Source organism: Trypanosoma brucei, chromosome 9 (genome assembly GCF_000210295.1).
Source record: "Trypanosoma brucei gambiense DAL972 chromosome 9, complete sequence".
NCBI classification, from domain to species: Eukaryota; Euglenozoa; class Kinetoplastea; order Trypanosomatida; family Trypanosomatidae; genus Trypanosoma; species Trypanosoma brucei.
This window is the reverse complement of record NC_026742.1, coordinates 1,223,056-1,244,419: the sequence shown is the minus strand read 5'-3', so window position 1 is coordinate 1,244,419 and position 21,364 is coordinate 1,223,056. Positions and strand designations below refer to the sequence as shown.

General features: G+C 47.0%; 11 protein-coding genes across 11 annotated transcripts; all 11 read left to right on the top strand.

Annotated features, from left to right (window-relative positions):
- Nucleotides 1-327: 327 nt before the first annotated feature.
- On the top strand, nt 328-720 carry TbgDal_IX5700 (conserved hypothetical protein, unlikely; the record flags this gene model as incomplete). Its single annotated transcript, XM_011778458.1, has 1 exon — nt 328-720. One exon carries the CDS (start codon nt 328-330, stop codon nt 718-720), a length of 393 nt encoding a protein of 130 aa, XP_011776760.1.
- Nucleotides 721-1,737: 1,017 nt separating this feature from the next.
- Nucleotides 1,738-2,550, top strand: TbgDal_IX5690 (hypothetical protein; the record flags this gene model as incomplete). Its single annotated transcript, XM_011778457.1, has 1 exon — nt 1,738-2,550. The coding sequence occupies one exon, from the start codon at nt 1,738-1,740 to the stop codon at nt 2,548-2,550; it is 813 nt and encodes a 270-aa protein (XP_011776759.1).
- Nucleotides 2,551-3,499: 949 nt separating this feature from the next.
- TbgDal_IX5680 (MCAK-like kinesin, putative) lies at nt 3,500-4,948 on the top strand (the record flags this gene model as incomplete). The annotated part of the gene is made up of 1 exon (XM_011778456.1): nt 3,500-4,948. The coding sequence occupies one exon, from the start codon at nt 3,500-3,502 to the stop codon at nt 4,946-4,948; it is 1,449 nt and encodes a 482-aa protein (XP_011776758.1).
- A 547-nt stretch (nt 4,949-5,495) lies between these two features.
- Nucleotides 5,496-7,658, top strand: TbgDal_IX5670 (hypothetical protein, conserved; the record flags this gene model as incomplete). Its single annotated transcript, XM_011778455.1, has 1 exon — nt 5,496-7,658. One exon carries the CDS (start codon nt 5,496-5,498, stop codon nt 7,656-7,658), a length of 2,163 nt encoding a protein of 720 aa, XP_011776757.1.
- Nucleotides 7,659-8,960: 1,302 nt separating this feature from the next.
- TbgDal_IX5660 (glycine cleavage system H protein, putative) lies at nt 8,961-9,377 on the top strand (the record flags this gene model as incomplete). Its single annotated transcript, XM_011778454.1, has 1 exon — nt 8,961-9,377. The coding sequence occupies one exon, from the start codon at nt 8,961-8,963 to the stop codon at nt 9,375-9,377; it is 417 nt and encodes a 138-aa protein (XP_011776756.1).
- Nucleotides 9,378-10,970: 1,593 nt separating this feature from the next.
- On the top strand, nt 10,971-12,038 carry TbgDal_IX5650 (glyceraldehyde-3-phosphate dehydrogenase,putative; the record flags this gene model as incomplete). The annotated part of the gene is made up of 1 exon (XM_011778453.1): nt 10,971-12,038. The coding sequence occupies one exon, from the start codon at nt 10,971-10,973 to the stop codon at nt 12,036-12,038; it is 1,068 nt and encodes a 355-aa protein (XP_011776755.1).
- Nucleotides 12,039-12,431: 393 nt separating this feature from the next.
- Nucleotides 12,432-12,890, top strand: TbgDal_IX5640 (hypothetical protein, conserved; the record flags this gene model as incomplete). The annotated part of the gene is made up of 1 exon (XM_011778452.1): nt 12,432-12,890. The coding sequence occupies one exon, from the start codon at nt 12,432-12,434 to the stop codon at nt 12,888-12,890; it is 459 nt and encodes a 152-aa protein (XP_011776754.1).
- A 596-nt stretch (nt 12,891-13,486) lies between these two features.
- On the top strand, nt 13,487-14,551 carry TbgDal_IX5630 (cyclophilin-40, putative; the record flags this gene model as incomplete). Its single annotated transcript, XM_011778451.1, has 1 exon — nt 13,487-14,551. One exon carries the CDS (start codon nt 13,487-13,489, stop codon nt 14,549-14,551), a length of 1,065 nt encoding a protein of 354 aa, XP_011776753.1.
- A 206-nt stretch (nt 14,552-14,757) lies between these two features.
- On the top strand, nt 14,758-15,048 carry TbgDal_IX5620 (hypothetical protein, unlikely; the record flags this gene model as incomplete). The annotated part of the gene is made up of 1 exon (XM_011778450.1): nt 14,758-15,048. The coding sequence occupies one exon, from the start codon at nt 14,758-14,760 to the stop codon at nt 15,046-15,048; it is 291 nt and encodes a 96-aa protein (XP_011776752.1).
- A 642-nt stretch (nt 15,049-15,690) lies between these two features.
- Nucleotides 15,691-16,374, top strand: TbgDal_IX5610 (hypothetical protein, conserved; the record flags this gene model as incomplete). The annotated part of the gene is made up of 1 exon (XM_011778449.1): nt 15,691-16,374. The coding sequence occupies one exon, from the start codon at nt 15,691-15,693 to the stop codon at nt 16,372-16,374; it is 684 nt and encodes a 227-aa protein (XP_011776751.1).
- Nucleotides 16,375-16,848: 474 nt separating this feature from the next.
- On the top strand, nt 16,849-21,102 carry TbgDal_IX5600 (AMP deaminase, putative; the record flags this gene model as incomplete). The annotated part of the gene is made up of 1 exon (XM_011778448.1): nt 16,849-21,102. One exon carries the CDS (start codon nt 16,849-16,851, stop codon nt 21,100-21,102), a length of 4,254 nt encoding a protein of 1,417 aa, XP_011776750.1.
- Between the last annotated feature and the right edge of the window lie 262 nt (nt 21,103-21,364).

The window sequence follows — 21,364 nt, the reverse complement described above, 5'->3', positions numbered from 1 at the left end:
TCCACTTACTGTGTCTAAAACCTCTGCCAGCACGCCTCCTCGAACACTTTTGTGAAGTCGATGACGAATACAGCCGGAAGGTTATGCCATGCCACAATTCCCCCCTGTAAGACATAAGAACAACCTAAGTTTACCGTAGCGATTCCCAACCCAACCGCCATTCAGGAGATGACCCTTAGCTTTCGTAGCTTCTTTCGTGAATCCCCCGCGGCCCCTCCGTGCCCCCCCCCTAACCCTACTAGGTATTAAGTCCAGAAATTTTGGGGCTCTTCTTTCAGCTATTATTTGTATGGGACTTCTAGGCGTTGCCGTGAATGATCCCAAAGCATGTGCATTCCTCTTCGGCCGAAATTTCCACGAAAGGTCTTTTCGACCGTTCATTGGCACACAACCGAGGCCCCCTCCGTGGCGTTTGCTCAAAATTTTTTTAGACCTCTGCCGGCGCGTATGACGATTGGACCGTTTGCAAGGAAGGTATGCTTAATCCCTGTGCTCCGATCAGTGCCTCTTATTATGCTTCCATTATCACAGCGACCAGAAGTGGTTCGAGGACAAATTCCCGCCACACCCCTAAGGTCGAGGAAATCTCCTGGCTACACGTTGCTCATCTTCATTTTGGATTTTCGATTATGCGGCAACTGTCCTATCCGTCTCGCTAAGCGGAGATGCGCATCGCAGCGATTTAAAACCACAGTGAGTGATCCCCTGACGATCCATTGAGCCGGTCGCTCTTGCACGATCCATGAAAGCAGTTGCTGTCTCCCCATTTCTCCACCTTGTTTCACCAAACGTCAAAAACTTGGTGTCTACTGCTTGGTGCTTTGGCATAAACGGCGGTTTCTTTGATGTAAGCAACCGATCAAAGTGGCCTTTCAGTGTACTGCCAATCAACCCCTCATCGACCTGGAGAAAACACTTCTAAGGGCCGCCTCTCGGACTGCCGCCGCCTCTTTTGCAAGCTTTTTCTGTCTCCCGAGAGTGATGTTTTACCGCCCTTCTCACCATCGCCCGGGTATTCCGCCGTGTTCCACGCGGTGATTATAAAACCTCACGAAGCATTTCCTCTCTTTCCAAACAAGGTTCCACAATTTCTTTCCGTGTGTGCAATCTTCTCTAGGTGCAGTTCCAGCGTATACGTCACTCTGTGTCAACCTCCGCTCCTCCGTAATAAAACAACTTAGACTTATAGTTTGTTACCCCTGATAATTCCACCCTCGGAGCTCGCCGTATCTTTCTGAGCCTCTTTTAGTACATTTCCGCAACAGCATCTGCTTACCGCCGTTTTGTTGGCTACTGCTCTTTGACGCCTACAACTAATGTGCTCAACGTCCGTGGTGCAATTGCCGCAGCAGCCAGGTCTCACATTCCTGCCTCGGCCTCTTCCAGTTTTTCTGTTTTGTATTCGTGTTGCCTTGGGGTCGTTTCTTTCACCGCTGGGTTCACCTTGCCCACCGTTGTTGCTTCTTCGAGGTGCTAGAAAGTTTTTCTGCTGTTGGGTCGATAAGGTTGGGCCCCTTTGTCCAGGAAAATGTCGTCAACACGCTCTTCCCCCACGGGAGATGCTTTTTTTTGTCCCTTGATTCTTAGTGTGGATTATAAAATGGTTTAGCTTCTCCCACCCGCTCCGCCTTAGGAACCACCCGTATCTTTTCTGCAATTCTTGCACGCCGCTTTATTGCCAAGCTGTTCGGGTCAGTCTTGCTACGTGTGAATGATGCGCTGGAGGTTGTGACCAGAATGGGCCCGTCGCGGCCTCCGCTGACGTTTGCCCTGTGTGTGTTGCCGGTGAATCCGCTGCTGGTACCTTTCTTCCGCCTCCACCACAGCCCCTCCTACTTCATACAGTGTCTAAGTAATGCGAGGGAAGAGCTGCACTCCGGTGATCTTCTTTTCCCCTCTCGGGCGCCATCGAACCGCGCATTCGACTGCTTTTCCAGAAGCGGTGGCTCGGTTCCACGGTCGGCTGCGGGAATTCATGTCCACACCCACAATGAGCGGCCCTCCGTCGAATTCAACGTCCTCAGCCGTTATTGGTTAAAGATAGTTGATTTGTGGAAATATGTTGACACGAATGTTGTCTGGCCTTCGCGGTTGAACAGGCGTTCGGCAGATTTGACTTCAACACATCTTATTGCCCTTAGATCTTTCGCGACGCCTACGCCATTCCCTGCCGCTATGCCCCCACCCCGTGCAGGCGGTTCCGCCGACGCCGTGCGCCCGCATCATGTGGTTAGTGTGCGCTCTTCTTTTTTTCTTTTTTTTTTTTGCATTTGGTCCCGTCACCGCTCCGCACGCGTTGAGGAAAGTGTTGAATGGGTATTTCGTTCATTGTCCCTCCCCCGTCCCCATATCGCAATAAAGGATGCTGTCGATACCCGAGAGGACGCGCAGGGGGCCGAGAGGATCCGAAAATGGCGTCCCCCGTCGCCAGGGGCGGTGGGTGGTGTTGCCACCGGCCTTCTCTCCGATGCTGGGCGGCCATCCGGCTGCTCTGATGCTCGGGGCCCGGGGTGCATGGGGGCGGCTGGCCGCCACCTTCGCAACAATTAAAGGTTCATACGCCAGTGACGGTGATGACTCCACGTGACGGGCCCTCGGGGTATACCTTCTTGAGTGGTGGTTGCCGCTGATGGCCTGCGCAACTTGTGGTTGCCAAACCGTGCGGCCTTTAGCCCCTATGACACCGCTTGTTCGGTTAATATTGATGGTTTCTCCGCTTTTACCTACTCATCGTGAATTTATTATTTTTGCATGATTTCCTAGTTTAGATGCTCTTCGTGTGTGGTTGAGCTCGTCACAGAGGGAAGGAGGTGCTTAACGAATCTTGTACATTTTAGATTGGCTTCGGAGAGGTGGCCAGACTTGAAGGGATCGGGGGTTGCTGTGCGTTGGAGTTTGTTTTATCTTTTTTTTTTTGATGGTGGAGTGTGAGCTCACTGTTTTTTGTCACCCTTCCCTTTGGAAACAAGGCATATGTTTGTAAATCTTTTCGTCAATTAAAGTTGGTTGGTAATGTATACAAAGAACTGTTCCCACCTTCCGTTTTTATCTTTAATTTCCCCTGACGACGGTTTGTTGGTCTTATGCTTACTCTGTTTCTCACGTATTTCTCAACTTATGCCTTCGTGTGGAACTTTGTTTTTCTCAGGTCGTAGTTAAACAATTTTACTTTGTGCAAATCTTAAAGCATTTTTTCGTAACTCTTTGGCTGAGCCGACAGAGAGAAAGAGAGCTGCGTGATTCGTTTATTGACTTAGTTTGTCTTTTTTTTTTTAAAAAACTAGGTTGTTGTTGCAGTGACTTTGCGGCCGCACGGTTTGATATCATCATTCTTGTGGCGGAGGTTTTTTGCTTCTGAAACCACTTGTGACATAGCTTGACTGCGCGAATAAATGCTCGCTTTCTTCATGTTCCACCGTTAGGTTCTATAGCAGATAAGTAGGGATCCCGCAACTCTTACCGCAGGTTTTTTTGGTCTAAAGGTTGTGTAGCAAGTAAAATGCCCAACATACCGTTAGTGGCTGAACTTGGTACCAAATGTGCCGAGTTTCAACGGTTGCTCAACACCTCCGAGGTGCCTGAGGTTGTCAAGAAGAAACTCCGCCCGTCTATGGACCCTAAAGAACTTTTCACTTCTCAGGACTCTAGAATATTTGTCCGATGTCGTCCAATTATACCTTTCGACCAAGAAGACATGAATAGCAAAAGTATCATTCGTAAAGTGGACGGGTATCGCGATCCTGTTGTAATGTCCCCCAAAATTTCACTAGCTGGACAGTGCACAATCGAGCCACACAGCGTAACCCTCGACGGAGTTTTTTGCGGAGGGGATGACACCGAACGCGTATACATGGAGTCATGTGCACCTCTCGTTCACTTGTCGGTTGAGGGTGCCTCGACCTGTGTTTTGTGCTATGGACAAACAGGGAGTGGTAAGACGCATACGACATTGGGTATTGTTGGCCTTATGTCAAGGGATCTGGCTCCTTACTTTGCTTCACATAACATTTTCATTACAGTTATTGAGATACAAGCAAACAAAAATATTGATCTCCTGACCGGTTCAGAGGTTCAGGTAGTTGAGGATATATCTGGTGAGTTGAAGATCCGTGGAACAGATGGTTTTGAATGTTCTAATGATGAAATGTTATTAGCTGTGTTCCAAGAGGCGGCATCCCAGAGGATGACAAAGGCAACAGGGAGAAATGAAGTCTCTTCCCGCAGTCACATGGTTACCTGCATACAAATAATTTGTAAGAACAGCACGTGGGTTAAACCAGGGGAGTTATTTATTGTGGATCTTGCCGGAAGTGAGAACACAGCGGACAGCGCTACACATGATAAGGAAAGACAAATGGAAGCAAAGTTCATCAACACCTCACTTATGACGCTGAAAGAATGCATCCGGGCGCGAGCAATGGCAGCGACAAGCACCAGTCACCTGCATATACCATTTAGAAGATCGCCTTTAACACTATTACTGCGTGATTGTTTTGAAATTGCTGTGAAGAGACCAACGAAGACGGTAGTAATAGCATGTGTTTCTCCTCTGTTGAGAGATTCTAGACATACAATAAACACATTGAGGTACGCCTCCTTGCTTGCGGTAACCGTTCCAGCACGTATTGTTGCTGATGACCCCGACGATCCAAATGGATTTGACAGGGAGCAAGCGTTGGCATTTATATGTCGGTGCTCGAGAGGTCGGATTACCAACCCAGAATATATTCTTCCTGAAGGAGATGGTCGTACCCTTGTTCATATTCCTGAGGCAGAGTTCATCCGTCGTATAATGGAATCTCATGCGAAAATAAGCGAGAAAGGCGCCAAACAGATCTATACGTCTGTGTGGCAAAAAATAGTGGATGCTCGAACAAAGGGGCGCAAAGTCATGACATCATCAAAGAAAGCCCCCATTGCCCCGCGGTGTGCTACGCAGAGGAGATGAAGAGGATTTTTTTTATCGGTTCGTTCTCCGTTTTTTCCGTCTCATTTATTTATCCTCTTACTATCCTATGCGTGGTAATTTGTCCCGTTCACTCAGCTTTTTTTCTGTTTTTGCAAAGAAGAAATTAAAAAAATATTAAATGTTTTGGGTATAGAGATCTTTTGTAGATAATTTGTCTGTAGAGCGTCAATGTGCTCTTTTTTGCACCATAACCACTACGGTCTATTGGTGTTTTTTTTTTGGGGGGGGACGTATATATATATACTTATTTACGTCTGCATATTGTTTCATATGTGCTGCAACGGGGGGTTTCTTTTATAGTGACGAGTTCATAACTGTGTATATATATGCATATATTATGGTCCTGTACGATGCAGAGCAATACTCATGGGTACGTGCATGTGTCTCAGAGGGGAAAGGAGACAATAATGTTAGAACCAGTATTGGGAGTACTTACCTTTTCCTTCTGGTTTAACAGTTGCGGGACAACTTCCCTTAAAGTGTTTCTATTTTCCCACCGCTTTTCCAATAAGGTCCAAGTGTGGCTATGAGAGTGCTTGCAAATGAAATCAGGCGGATGCTTGTGGCCTTTCTTTTAACCGCAGCTTTCGGATACGATGTAACTTCTGCTAATGTTATAGGGGTTGACTTTGGCTCAGATTACATTGAGGTCGCAGGCCCTATAAATGGAGTAAACGTTGACATAATTTTGAACGAGCAGTCCCATCGAAAGACAGACAATTATATTGGTTTCAGGAATGGAGAGAGATCAATAGGTGCTCAAGCAAAGTCTCTGGCGGCTCGCTTCCCTACCAATATGATAGCGATGATCAATCACCTGGTTGGTATTACTTACAATTCGTCTGACTTTGCGAACTTCAAAAAACTTCAATGTGAATTCGACCCACATCCGGAGGAACGGGGTACGGTTGGATTCAGATTTGAAGACAATAATGACACATACACGGCTGAGGAAATTTATGCCATGATGCTAAACTACTGCCGAAGTATCTCTGAAAAAGCCGGTGTGCCAAACCCCCAAAATGTGGTTATCACCTTACCTTTTCATTCATCGCTGGGGAGGAGACAAACTATTTTGGAAGCTGCGCGCTTGGTCCATATTAATACGTTGGGTTTGTTGCACAGTACCACTGCCACGGCCTTATATTACGGTGTGCGTCGCAGAGGATTCGGGAACAGGACCGTTCATCTCCTTGTTTACGACATTGGTAGCACACACACAGAAGTTGGTGTATATAAATTTTCTCCACCAGTTCAAGAGCAGGGGAAGAGGACGAAAAACGTCGAGAGTTTTGGAACACTAACAACGATGGGTATAGTTTCTGATGCAACCTTAGGCGGTAGAGCACTGGATTCATGCATTGCAAAGGGTATCGAAGCAGAGGCTATTTCTAAAATGAAGATTTCGCCGGTACTGGGTGGATCAACGGTTTCTCAGAGAAAGGCTCAGTTTTCTTTATTTCGGGCAGCTAAGAGGGCTAGGGAGGTTCTTTCTGTTAATAGCAAGACTCCAGTCACGGTTGAAGGTATTGCCCCCGATAGAGATTTTAGCACAGAGGTTTCAAGAAAAGAATTCGAAACAAACTGCTCCGAGTTGCTCAAACGATTTCCTCGTGTAGCTCAGGAAGCTGTGACGAAGTCATCTCTGACTTTGAAGGACATTGATGCCTTTGAAATGATGGGTGGCGCTTCACGAACTCCAAAAATAATAAGTGACCTATCCACCTTTTGGGGGAAGGAGGTGAATAGAACTTTAAATTCAGACGAAGCTGCCGCAATGGGTGCTGCATATTATGCTCTTCGGCTGTCCCCACATTATCGCCCCCACTCATTCCGGATAATTGAGCGCGTCCCATACACGTTTTTATTCGCAGTCAGTCCAGATGTGAAGAACTCTTCGAACTCAAAGAGAATGCTTGCCAACAACCCCATCATTGGGTCAAGATGGAGCATAACTGTGAATCGCACTGATGATTTTTCAATTCAACTCTTCGATTCAGATGCGCGTATCGGGAACGTTAATATCACTGGTGTCAAAGGGGCATTGGAAAGGCTTGGGTTCTTTCAACCCAAACTTAACCACACAAACAACAGCCACATTATTCGCATTCAGGTTCGTTTCAATGAATCTGGCCTTTTAGAAGTTGAGGAGGCAGGCGTTTTTTACCGCTATGCTGTGAATGTTTCTTCGAGCACAAAAACTACCGGGGTACAGGCCGATTCTAATAGTTCCAACGAAAGCGGATATGTAGTTGAGATGAAACGAAAATCAGCTAGACTATCGGCAAGGGTTACCTTTACTAACCCAGAGCCACTATCTTATGAGCTTTTGAATAACTCAAGGGTTAAAATATTTCAGTTACTGGAAAAGGAAAGAAAGAAGCATGAGGCAGCAACTGCAAAGAATAATTTGGAAACATATCTTTTCTGGGCAAAGACGGAGGGCATTTTGGAGAATACAACAGCGTTAGAACCCTACACTCCAGAAGAAGTAAACTCATTGAAGAATGCATTAGCGGAAGCGCAGGAGTGGCTGGAGGATGGCGATGGAAGCAATGAATCATGTAGTAAAGAAGAATATGAAAATAAACTTGCCACTTTGAAGGAACTTGTTAAGAATAGCGGTAAAAACAAGAATACAACGAACACCACAAGTGGCAGCGACGATGCTGTCAAGGGAGACTTGTGAGGTATCGCTTTTACGTGCTGCGTGTTTGCCACCTTGCTGGTGAGGGGTTGTTTTTTCCTTTAATTATTATTACTATTAGCACCTTTCTCTCTGTGTATGTGGGTTTGCGCATACACATATGCAGGTACTATTTTCCACGACGTCTTCAGTTTCAGTGCACTTGATCGTCTCCACTCCGCGGTAAATAAACGTTTCAGAGCATGTTTTCCTCCTTTGAAATTGTGTAATTTCAGTTTTTCTTATTATTGTCACTCTGGTAAACCCTAGTAAGCGACAGTATGTAGGTCAATGTCCTAGATCGTGTTGGATACTGCCGATCACGTGCTGGATGCCAATTGCCTAAACATATTTGGGCCTGCGGACTGCGTGCCCAATTAAGGGTAGATGGTGGTATCTGCTCGGAGGAGAAATGAGTTGCGTGCTTGCAACACATCCCAGCGATTGTGACGAGAGGATGAATTTACAAAAAAAAACTTCTTTAGGCAGAAGAATCGATGGCAGTACGTCTCGTGTCGAAGTATCGGCGACCGCTTTCCTGCCCAACGTAGACGCGTGCTCCTTGTACTAAACTAAGGTATAACTGGATCAAAATACAAATTTTGTACACTGATATTCACCAAGTTAAACCCACTGCAGCAGCTTCCAACGCAGTTGTTGATCGTTTGAGGAATTCATGATGGGTGCAGCACCTGGTGGTGGCGTATTAGAGGGGGATACTATCTGCACGACGAAGAGGTGAAAGTGGTCGATGGTATATTAGACGAAGGAAACATAGGCCAATACCTGTAGTATTTTGGTGGGGAACACATCGTAGGACATCGCTTTTTTTTTTTTTTTTTAAAAAAAAACGGTTCATCTTCTATGGATGGTCGAAGGAAAGTGTGAGACAACTTTCACAGCTGCTCTTTATAGTGACTACTGATCGATATAGTGAGAGGACGTACGGAAGTTCATTTTCGTATGTGGGGTATCGTTCACTATGTTTAGCCCATTTTTTTTTCTTTGAACGGTGAAACTTACCCAACCAAGGGGAGCTGTGTTGACTTGCGCGATGAGAAGATTTCGCGCTGTACAGGCCCATTTTTCGACGGTTTATTCATTTTTTCTCAGACCATTTTCAGCAATGTTCCGCAGAAGCGGTCAGCTTTAAATGGAAAGTAATAGTTTTGATCGTCCTTATTTGTGGAATTATTTTCCTGTCTCGGTAAAATGGTTATTGTTTCCTTTTGTATCACCCACACTGTTTGGCAGGTAGTGTATAACACAAAAAGGAACAACAGAGAAAAAGAAGGACATTAAGCAATGCGTCGCGCACTGTTTTGTCCAGCAGCCACCGTGGCGGCCACTATTCGCTTTTACGCCACCCGCTTCTTCACGGATAGCCACGAATGGGTAGAGCATGGCGACGGCATTGCGACCATTGGTATAACGGCGCATGCGCAGGAGAACCTTGGTGACGTTGTTTACGTCGCATTGCCAAATGTTGGTGATAAGATAACAGAGCGAGATATGCTGGGAGAGGTGGAGAGTGTGAAGGCTACAAGCAATGTTTACTGTCCTGTCACCGGTGTCGTGCATGCGGTTAACGAGAAAGTAAAGGATGAGCCGTCGTTGATTAATCGCTCCGCGGAGGCTGATGGCTGGCTTGTCAAGGTTAAGTGTGACGAGATACCAAAGGGGCTTATGACTGCCGATGAATACAACAAATTTATAGAATAGGGGGTGGTAAAACATCTGTTTTTCCCTAAACGCATTCACGTTGAAGTCACACACAGACATACAAGCATTTGTGCAGCGAAAACGAAAAAGTGAAACTGTTTAACTTCTTTATCCCCAGTCCCTATCAGTGCACAGGAAGGCTCGTCCTGGTAGGATACAGATTTTTTTTTTCCATAGATGAGGATCGCGTAGCTTATTTTGTTGAGCCTCATTTCCATTCTTGTTCTAAATTGACTTAATCTCCTCTGCGGGATCTCTTTTATCTTTTAAAATTCAAACCCCCGCACTGCATTCGTCGTCGACGAAGGGCATGGGACTTTCGGGGCACATAGGCTTACTGGTGTGAGAACACCCATAGGGCAGTGATCCACGCATAGCAAACAGCTTTGAGAAAGAGAGAGAGGGCCACCAGTTCTCTTGGGACACGGCCTCGCGAAGAGCATTTCAGAGTCCCCATGTGGAGGAGATAATGCAGTTGTGAAACGCGTGTGGTTCAGAAAACGGAGGTATCGCTACCTGGGTCAGAGAATTGTACAGATAACACCGCTCATTGAAACATGATTTTTTCCTTTTTTAAAAACGGGTAAACCAAAGAGTTGGTGTTGAAAGGGTGCGCCATGTTAGGAACAGCTAAGCATTTGCTGCAGACACATAACCGATCATGGCAGTGCAAGGAAAGTGTAAGTCCTTCTACTGTTGTTGTCGATAAGTTTTCTTGACGGCAGCCGAGGTGCATATAGAGCAAGACAGAATTTGTGCAGTCTGTGACGTTGACGGGCGTGTACTTCCGCGTCATATTATCGGTTCAGGAAAGCGTATTCTCCAAATAGAATTCAAGGAATGTCAAACTGACTCCAGTTAAGTCGTATCGGTAAGTGTGGTAATTATAATAAGAATCAACATATACGTGCGTGTAGTCGTTTTGTCCGATTTACTGCAACTTTCGCGATGTTTATATGCGAAAAGAATCCGCGACCAAACGGCTACAAGTCCCAGTTGCTTGTAACTGGTTGTACTTGGATGCAGTTGTGTTTGTACAATCGGAGAAGCATGGACAATAATGGTCGGGGCCCTTACGCGAACCCATGTTTCCCATGCAAATGGGTTGAATTATGAAGAACTCTCTCTATATCAATGGGGTTAAGCAGTTAAGCGACACGGCGGATAACGTGAAACTTGTGCTCGTTCTGCACTGATCACTGTGCGTCACAAGGTAAACTAGACTGTACTTTTATAGGTCGTCTCTTTCCATTCGCGAACTGAAAGGTCAGATGTTAAAATTTTTTTTTTTCTTAACCAACTAACGGGAACAGGACGTTTTATTTTGCATTATTCTAATCTGTGTATTGGACTCGGTAATCGGAGTGCATCTTAAGTGGCCTCCATCTGGAACGGACACCACATTAGATGCATGTGCTGTGATGTGAATGCAGCGACCGCCAATATGTAGATTTGTTTTTTTTTCTTGGCACCATTCCTTTCATTGCGGGTTCTACCTCTATATTGTTAGTTGCATTTTTCTTTCCTATCTGTCCCAACTGAAGCCGGAAGCACAAACAGGGAAGCCGTACGGAACCGCCCGAAGGTATACTGATGGAGGCGGAAACGAGCAAGATAAGTGAAGTTCCCTTGCCTATACCCATAGGTATCAATGGCTTTGGAGCTGTTGGGCGAGCCGTTCTGTTTGCATCAATGACGGAGCCTCAAGTAACAGTTGTGGCCGTAAACGATTTCTCTGTGAGTATCAATTATGTGTTGTATGTGCTGCAGAACGAGAGCCCGCTTTCTGCTGAAGACAAGGCGTCTCTTACTGTGGTTGGTGAGTACATTTTCTACCGCGGAACGGAAAGGATACGTGTTACGCAGAAGCACGATCTTGTGGATATTGCGTGGCGCGACGCCGGTGTGAGTTACGTGGTGGAGTGTACTGGGTTTACTTCCACACGCGACCGCTGTTGGGGGCATTTGACTTCTGGAGCGCGTGGTGTTCTCGTTGCCGGACAGAGCGGTGATGCGCCGGCAATCGTTGCTGGGGTAAACGATTCTGATCTTTCGAAGATACAACCCATCATATGCTCTGGGGCTCCGCTCGCTGTGGCTCTTGCCCCATTTATCCGCATTTTGCATGAGAGTTTTGGCGTGGAGGATTGCTCGTACACAGCCATCCATGCCATCCAACCGGTAGAGCCCAATGCAGCCAGATCAGCAAATTCGCAGGACTGGCGGCAGACCCGGGTGACGTTGGATAGTATAACACCGTATGCGCACACTGGGATGACTACATTTTGCAAACTGATGCCCACTCTTTCGTCGCGAATTACCGGAAGCGCCTTTCAGGTTCCGGTAACAAAGGGTTGTGCAATTGACATGTTGCTACGTTTCAAGCAACCTGTTGCCAAAGAGTCTGTTGACGAGGCCCTCATCGAAGCGTCAAAGGATCGGCTTAAGGATGTGCTCTTTGTGTCAAAGAGAGATTTCATTAGCCGTGATCTGTTGCCAGATGGGAAGCTTTGTTATGATCCCTCGGCGTCTCAGTGCGTACGGGAAGGGGAACTGTATAAATTCACGCTTTGGTTTGACCTGGAAAGAAGTTTCGCGAAACGTCTTATTTCTCTGATACCCGTTATGAATGACGCGGATGCAAAGAAGAATAATGTGTAGTAGTTTTTGGCGGCCTTGACGTTTGCCACAGGAAAGAGATGTGCACGTGAGCGGGGCAAGGGGTTCCTTAGATTTTACACGCATGTGGGTGAGTGTGTCGTGTGAGAGACTCACGAGCGTGCCGCACTATGTACGATAGCCTTGGTGGGTCAAACCACCACATTATCATCAAAACTTTTTCATTTCAATGTTCAATCACGCCCCCTCCCAATTCGGTTGTCCAGAATGTTTTTCGTCACTACACGCTTGTTGTGTTACTCCACTCTGCCCGCATTTCATCCTGTTTTCGTATCGTGTGTTTCTCAATCCGTGAAGCGACAGCATCATTAATCAAACTACAAACTTGTAGCGCGCACGCGTCCCTACCCTACAGCTGCTTGGTACTGGGAAAGAATGTCGCTTCAAACAACCCTAATACAGTCCATCAAGGAGGTTAATCCCTGTATTGTTCTGTTTGCATCTGTCGTTCAGGTCGCTTTTGCTGCCTTGTGGTACAAACTTATTGTGAAAACAATAGTGGACTATCACCTTGCTGCCGATAAGGGCGTCCGTCGAGTGGAGCATATTCTGCAGAGATACCCTCCCTACGTTCACTGGATTGTTACTCTACTTTCGGCGTGCTTCCGCATCGTCTTCATCGCCACAATTGTTGGCATATGCAAGGGAAATTCGCTACATGACTACCAGAATGCGGCGTTGCTTGTTGCAGGGATCTCGTGTGTGAGCCAACACTTATCTATTCAACACCAGCGCCCCTTGCCACTGCTTGCGGCTGATGTGGGATATGAGGTTATCGCAGCTCTTTTGGCTTCCCTTACATACTATGCCATTATGACAGTTAACGTATTTTAGATTTTAGATGTTGTGGCGTGTTGATGGTTACAGGAGGAGGAGAGAACAAACATGACATGGAATGAAGCAGCGCAAAGAGAATGAAGAGTTTGTCTATAGATGTGCGGGAGCGTGTAGAAAGGGACGGAGGTGCTGACAGCCTAGTGCGCGTTGCTGCTCCCGGTGTAGCAGAGCGGGCAGGAAAGGGTTGTGACAAAGCGTTAGTGCTGTCCGCACGAATAATCTGACTGTAAACAATTAAAGGGGGTGGTATTTCATGTTTAGAGACAATGTAACGCGTTTTATCAGGTGTTTCCGTGGTGTTCAGCTTTTCGACTTTTCTGTAGACTACAGCAGCAGCAAAAGAGGGTAAGAGTTGTTTTTACAGGGTTCTAGTGGAAACGTTTGCAAATGATTATCCCTGCCCAAATTTCATGCTTAACCTGCGCTCAGAGTGGTGCGGCAAAAAGTGTGGACGCTCCGCGAAGATTGGATAGTCATCACCCTTTATGCGTTTTTTTAGGATCACCTTAATTCCTCTTGCGTTGTAGTTTTTTTTTTATTTTCTGCGCGACGCAAGGAAAAGTTGAGCATCAAGGCGCGTACCACACGAACATATGGGCAAGTTCTGCTGGCTCCAAGTAACCATCGGTGGGAAGCCGCTTCGAGAGAAGATTGTGTTGGAGCTTTTCGATGATGTGACTCCCTTGACGTGTGCTAACTTCCGGGCACTTTGTACCGGTAACGAAGGGAAGGTCGTTGAAGGGACGGACACACCAATGACTTACAAGGGTAGTACATTTCACAGGATTATCGGCGGGTTTATGATTCAGGGGGGTGATTTTACAAAGCACAATGGCACAGGTGGGGTATCCATTTACGGTGAGCGTTTTGACGACGAGAACTTTGATATGCCATGTGATAAGGCCGGCTTGCTAGCCATGGCAAATGCGGGACCAAACACCAATGGATCCCAATTTTTCATAACTGTAAACCCTGCGCACCATCTTACTGGCCGGCATGTAGTTTTTGGAAAAGTCGTGCGCGGAATGAACACGGTACGCGCGTTGGAGTACGTTGAAACAGGTGCCAATGACACCCCTCTTCAACCCTGTGTAATTGCTGATTGTGGGGTAATGGAATCACTTCCCGATCCCGTGGAGCAAGTCGGTGGGGACAAATATCCGGACTATCCGGAGGATTGTTCTCCCGCACTGAGTGATGCGGAACTCGTGAGAGCAGGGGAAGAGATACGGCAAATTGGAAACAACCTGTTCAAGGGTGGCGACTACGAGAACGCCATGGAGAAGTACGCGAAAGTAACTCGGTATCTCAAAGCCGTCAATAAAACCTCGGCAAATGAGGGGACTATTAATGAAATGTTGATTGCTTGCCACAACAATGCGGCAGCATCAGCAGTGAAGCTAAGCAGGTGGTCGGATGCGCGCAATGCCGCCACGCGGGTTCTTGATATCGATGGGTCAAACGTCAAGGCTCTTTTTCGACGTGGAACTGCCTGCCTTGGGTCAGGTGACCCTGAATCTGCAATCGCAGACCTTTCGAAGGCGAAGGCACTAGACCCGCAAAACACAGAGGTTGCTGCGAAGCTGCAGCAAGCAAAAGAGGCCGAAAAGGCTCGTACAGCCAAGTTGGCTTCCGGTTTGAAGAAGATGTTTTCGTGACGGTGCCTCGTGTGGCACATTTTTCTTCGACACCCTCCCTCGTACCTTCCGTTCTTTGTGTTTATTTCCCTATTATATTATTACACCGTTATTATTTTAATTATTGTCAATATTATTGCATTGATGCTGGTTCTCCGAGTGTTATTGCAGGTGTCAGTGAAGATGCTTACTCTGCGCATCCGAAGTTAGGGAAACAGATTATATGTATGATAATGTTGGTGGTTTCAAATTTGCTTCGTTTTTCCCTTGTTATTCTTGGATGTTTCGTAGGGAAGTATTGTGGTGACTGTGATTTTGAGGATGCTGCTGTTGTTTCGGACCTGATCGAAGCACATGTAAGATGCAATATCAAGTTTACGTGTTTCTCGCTGCCTTTTCTTACGCGCGTGTCGCTGCTTGTCGCTTCGTCGTCGTGTCCGAGGCGAAACTCTCCTCTCTTTCCAATTGCAGAGGGTAAATGTCCGTGGCAAAAAAATACCGCGCTGCCAAACTCTTAACAACAAAAGAACACCGATATGGTTAGATTCCGTAGTTAAGCCGTTTATCACCGTTTATGCGATAATCATGTAGTGAGCGGAACTGGTTCGGGGCCTTTCTAACATTTGTTGAAGGTGATCGTTCCAACCATTACCGAGGTTGGTTTCAAACCTATTAATTACCAAGTGCATGCTTTTCAGGCGTTGCAGCTGTAGGGCTACTTGCGGTCACTTCGTCCCGGGAGAGGAAGTGAAAGATAGTAGATTGCGCAATGTTTTGTTGTGGGTTGCTTTTCTTTTCGGGGAGTGAGGGGACGATGATGATTGATCATCGTTCAAACTTTTTTTACTATTTTTGCTGCAGCTGCATGTGAACAACTATGCGTCCGCGTCACGGCAAGTCGAGCTGGAGGAAGTTGAGTTACTATATGTACCATCATCGTGTTTCGAAATGTCAGTAATAGATGTTATGTTTGGTGTTTCCTTCACTTTCGCCATTTATATATTTCTTTCCGCAGTGTTCCTTTTGTAGGGGGACGTAGTAAGTCGGGGTTAATCAACATAAAAGAGTTGTTAGGTGTAGGTATAGATACGTTTAATATATACACACAACGTATCGCATATTAGCGGGTCTAGTATACGTCTCTCGATCAGCCTGGAAAGATGCCAGCGGACTCAGTTGTTGGCATTCCAGCGGACCTTTCGCTCGCCATGGTGGAGGAAAAGGAGGCGGAATTAGCTAAGCGACGTCAGGAGATACGCCGAATGCAAGGTAACGTCGCATCACCGCTTGGCCCCGAGCCCAATTTTCCTCCCCAATTTTTGTGCATCAAACCTTTGGTGTATCACAACATCAAGGAACAGGTACCAGTACCTTCGCAACGCTTTATGTACACTCTTGCTTTCATGTACTTTGCCCTCATTGCGATCATTATCTACAATATATCGATCGCACTTCTAAGCTTTGTTTTCGGCGGGAGTGGCATGCACTTTGGTCTGTCGTTTGTGTACCTTGTTGGCATTCCTGGAGCGTTTGTTGTTTGGTATTACAATGTGTACTCATCGGTGGTAAGTGAAGCCAATTCCAGGCGCTGGCTTGGGTACGTTGGTCTCGCCTTAGGTGTGATATTCGACATATGGATGGCCGTTGGGGTTAGCGGTCTTGGGGGGTGCGGATGGATCATGGCGCTTGGTGAAAAGAACTTCCTCGTGTTTATCCTTGCTATCATATCCGCATCTCTCTGGACAGCTCATTGTCTTATGCTTTTATTATTGGGAATTAAATACTTTCGCATGGCTTCGTCAGCCAAACCCGAGGCCGGCGCGCCTGCTGACACAGCCCCATAGAAGCGGAATGAAAGGTTGTGAATGGCGATGGAGTGGATTAAAAAAAGTGAGAAACAGCAGCGCCGGCCATGAAGTGACGTCATTTGCACGTTACCGGTATATTCATTGAGGCGGGGGGGAGGGGTATAGCATTATATTTTTGCTGAAGGAAGAATCATTTTATATCCCTATTACGTTTGAATACCAACGAAGGGTAATTCAGTGGGTTTTTGTGCCTCAGTGAGTGGGCTTGGTTACAGTTACGTCCTATCCTTATTATTGCGTGTGATGGTCACAGACTTCTTGTTTTCCTCACTTTACTGTTTTTTTTTCTTGTTTCCAATCGCATTCTTCACTTACTTTTTTTTTTTTCAAGTCTGCTCAGCGGGAACTTAGAAGAACAAGACACATTTTACGAGAACTATCTGACTTGCTTGTTCCGCACCTTGCACGTTGCCTTCCTCTGGAAAACGAGTGTTAGGGGAGGAGGCAAGAATGAGTGTGTCTCTGGCTCCCGGGCGTAGCTCATTTTTTCTTAGGCCATGGCAGAGTGTGAATCAGTTCGGCCAGTCACCGCAACCGCATCCAACTGCAACTACTGAAGGGCGCAATGACTACTTGAAATGTCAGTTGCAGGAATCAAATATGTTCAAGGTGGTCATCGACGGAGATGACGGCGGAGTGGATTTGCGCAAGGTGTACAAACGTCTCGATCTTGCCATCGACATGAGGACCCAGTATAAGAAGTCTAACGAGGTCTCACATTTGTCAGCAAATCTGAAGCATGTATCTATTTCACAGGAGGATGGTGTTTATCGTGCCTCTTGCAGGGATGTGTCAATTGTGTGTTCACAACCGTGGAAAAAGTTTGTCAAGGATGTGCAGCAGCTGAAACTAACTGTCGGGAATACAACATGCATTAAAGCTTGTTCGCACCGGCTGAACATTATACAGGAGCGGTCTAGGATGTTTTTCCTTCTTAATGCCGATATTGAGGAAAGACATAGCTTTAGCAAGGCCGGTGGGGTCTTTTCCAACGTCACGAAGGTAGATAATTGTGTTCTCCTGTCACGATTCCCTGATGGTCAGGAGCTGTTGGACTTCATCCAAGATTGGTATCGCCACACCCCTGATGCCCCGATTCGCTTGCGCGACGGATCCAACTCCACTTTGAGGGAACTGTTCCAAGCTAATGGCGTGGAGGATCCCACACGTCTGACTGTCGAGGGCCTGGGGTGGCAATTATATCATGGAAATTATGATAAAGACGATCGTAAACGTGACAATAAACCACTCAGTGCGGAACTGCGGTACAGCTTTCTGCACCTTCGGGGTTCCTGCACGGCGCGCTTTCTTCAGTGTCGGATGCAGAGGGAGGAACAGCGGACATATAATGTACAAGCGACGGAGTACTCTATTCCAGTGTATGCAACCTACCCTGGAGAGTTGTTCGATATTGCAGAGGCACTACATGGGCAGAACATTGGACCCTACAAAAATAATATGTGGATCCTGGAGCTCCGTTTGAAGCACGAGGTTCCTTCCGGGGTGAACTACGCGGTTGAATGCAAAACAATTCAAGACCAGCTTGATAACCTTTTTCTGCCGCTCTTCAAGGCCACATTACAACCATCAACACAAAAGTATTCCTCTCTTGTTTGGCTGTTAAAGCAGCTTGGTGGCTTTCAAGTTGAGGCCGTGTCTACCGGTGTTGAAGCGGATTTGGACGTGGAATCACCTGTACCAAGCGATATTAACTATGAAGACAAGCCGAATGGATTGTATTACGTGTATTACATCTATGCAAACATGAAGGTTCTGAATGATCTTAGAAAAATGAGGGGGCTCAACACTTTCCAACTCCGCATTAGTGGCACTCACCAGAATTGTGTGAACGCGCTTCTGGCTGGATATTTGCTAGGGGACGTGATTACGCGAGCCACGAGGATTATGGATTACCCCGTGTTGCAATATCTTTGCGGTCTCCACGGCGTTGGTCTTACTGTCAGTCCCCTTCACGATCATGTGCGCGGTGTCACTCCATACCAGAAGCATCCCCTTCCTAACTTTCTACACCGCTGCCTCAAGGTGGCGATAAGTACACATGCGCCCCTTTACTTTCATCACAGTATGACGCCATTAATAGAGGAATATGGAACTGCAATGAATTTATTTCGTTTGAGTTTCCTAGATGTTACGGAGCTAGCACGAAACAGTGTCATAATGTCTTCCTTTCCATCGGAGCGGAAGAAGGAATGGCTTGGGCAGCGGTACCATCGGGGTGTCGACGGTAACGAGTTTGAAAAGAGTCAGGTGACAAACGTGCGTCTCGCATTTCGTGAAGAATCGTGGGAGCTAGAACATAGTTTGCTTCGTGACTTGCGCCTCAACCAATTGTCACCACAGGAGGTTGCCGGCCCTTCACGGTGGTACTACCTGAGTCGCGTGAAGGAAGTGGAATACGACACTGTCTTGGACATGCGCATTCGTTTTCCCCGCACGGTACTAAGTGGACCACTAAAGGAAGTGAAATCAGCGGTCGCCGCCGCCCCTCACGTCGCGCGGGCGCTAGATTTGCGTTTTAAGTACATATGGGAACCGCCTAATCCATGGGAAACAACCTCGGAGCGTACAGTCGAAGCCGACTTCCGGAGGAAAACAGATAGTTTCAATGAAGATGACTGGACATATGCCGCTAGTGACGCAGTTTTCATTTCGTTCCCAAAGAATGTCGTCCACGCGTGGCCTCGGCATGTTCCCACACTGGAGGCCTTTAACAGTGATTTGGCTGAACTTCATGGAATTTGTTCACGCCCAGAGGTGAAGGACTTTGCGCACCAACGGTTGGAAAATCTTGAGCACAAGTTTCGTCTACACCTTGCCCTCAACCACGCCAACGAGGCAGGGACGACGGAAGAGCGTACATCATCAAACCGAGACATTTATCAAGCGGTTAAGGTGGATACGCACATTCACATGGCGGCTGGAATGACCGGTAGACAACTTCTGAATTTCGTAGTGAAGAAGCTTGTCTACAGTGGTGACGATATCGCCTTTAAGAAGGGCGATACAATCCTCACACTCGCTCAGTTCTTTAAGAACAACGGTATCACACCGAATCTGACAGTTGATCAGCTTAATGTTCAGGCGGACCACACATTGTTCGAGCGGTTTGACAATTTCAATAATAAATATAATCCTCTTGAATCACCTGACATGCGTTCGCTACTGCTCAAAACGGACAACTTTATGAAAGGGCGGTATTTTGCTGAGTTGATTCATGACGTGTTTGCTCAATACTCAAGAGATCGACATACGTATGCTGAGAATCGTGTCTCGATTTATGGGACCAACGTCAAGGAATGGGATAGCCTTGCTCTCTGGTTCTCTACACATGGTATGTCTTCACAACACAACAAATGGATCATCCAGGTTCCACGTGTTTACAAGGTGTTCCGTGCCCAAAATATCATCGGCAGTTTCGGCCAGTACCTTCAGAATATCTTCCAGCCGCTTTGGGAGGCATCTTTGCACCCGTCGCAGCATCCACTGGTGCATAATTTCTTGAACCATGTGAGCGGTTTTGATTCTGTCGACAACGAAGCAACGATAGACACACCTTTCACCGTGGTATCCCCATGGGCGTGGACGTCCGTCGAAAATCCCTCCTACGACTACTATCTATACTACTTGTATGCCAACATCCGCACACTCAATGAGTTCCGCGCCTCGCGTGGCTTTTCGACATTTGCCCTGCGGCCGCACTGTGGAGAATCTGGATCCGTTGGCCATCTCTATGGGGCGTTTCTCTGCGCCAATAGCATATGCCACGGCATCAATCTTCGTAAGGATCCTCCTATGCAGTACTTGTACTATCTTTCGCGGATTGGTTTGCACGTTTCGCCGCTGAGCAACAACGCGCTTTTTTTGAGGTTTTTGAACAATCCGTTCCCAGAATTTTTTAGACGCGGACTGAATGTTTCACTTAGTACCGATGATCCGATGATGTTTCACCAGACGCAAGAACCACTTATCGAAGAATACAGCGTTGCGGCACGGGTGTGGGGTTTATCCCCGAATGATCTATGTGAAATCGCGCGCAACTCCGTGCTTCAGTGTGGGTTTGATTATACGTTTAAGCGAGAGGCGATCGGTGATTGTTGGTATATGAGCTCGTCTCTTGGAAATGACCCCCTGCGGACGCATCTTTCCGACATCCGTGTTGCCTTCCGATTTGAGACGTACCATACAGAGATGCAGATGCTTGAGTTATGCTCCGGTCGGCCCATCAAACGCTGTATGCTCACGACTCATCAGGAGGAGGAAATCAATGAGATGAACGTTGGCATTGATGCCAATGAGGTTATACTGTCGACCCACGACCAGGCCATGGAAATGTTACTCCGCGATATAGAGTCAACGCGAGAAAGTCTTCGCGTCAAACGTCTTGATGCGGATGCTCTCCGTCGACAACAACGGCATTTGGTCGAGAATCTCGTTGAGGTGGGCGCCCGAAGACAATCCGCAATGGAGGCAGTCGAGCGCGAAAATAGGGCGAAGTCGCTGAGGTACCCGCGGGGAGTACCACCCGTGCCGGATACCGAATTCATGACAGCGGAGCGGGAGACAGTCAAACGACTTTTGCGATGGCGCCCAATGCCGCCAGGAGTGCTCAGGCATGTGCGTGTTGAGGATGTGCCGAAGAAGGGTGGGCGGGAACTTCCCTCGTTACCTCCTCTGCACCGATAGCCACCCCTTACCGTGTTGTGCATCCTTTGTGGAATGAAATCTACGGATGTGCCTAAACTTAGAAGGCAAGGGCAACTAATTGCACAAGGAGGTAACATCTGAGTGACCTTTGTGTCACTGCTGCGAAAAGTGGGAATTATGTCAATGACCACATTCGGTTTTCACCTATGTTATTTGTTATAGTAGATGTTCTTTATGACTAGTTCTTCCTACACAAGTGCATTTGCTTGTTCGTCTGGTCACACATCTGCCTTTCCAAAGT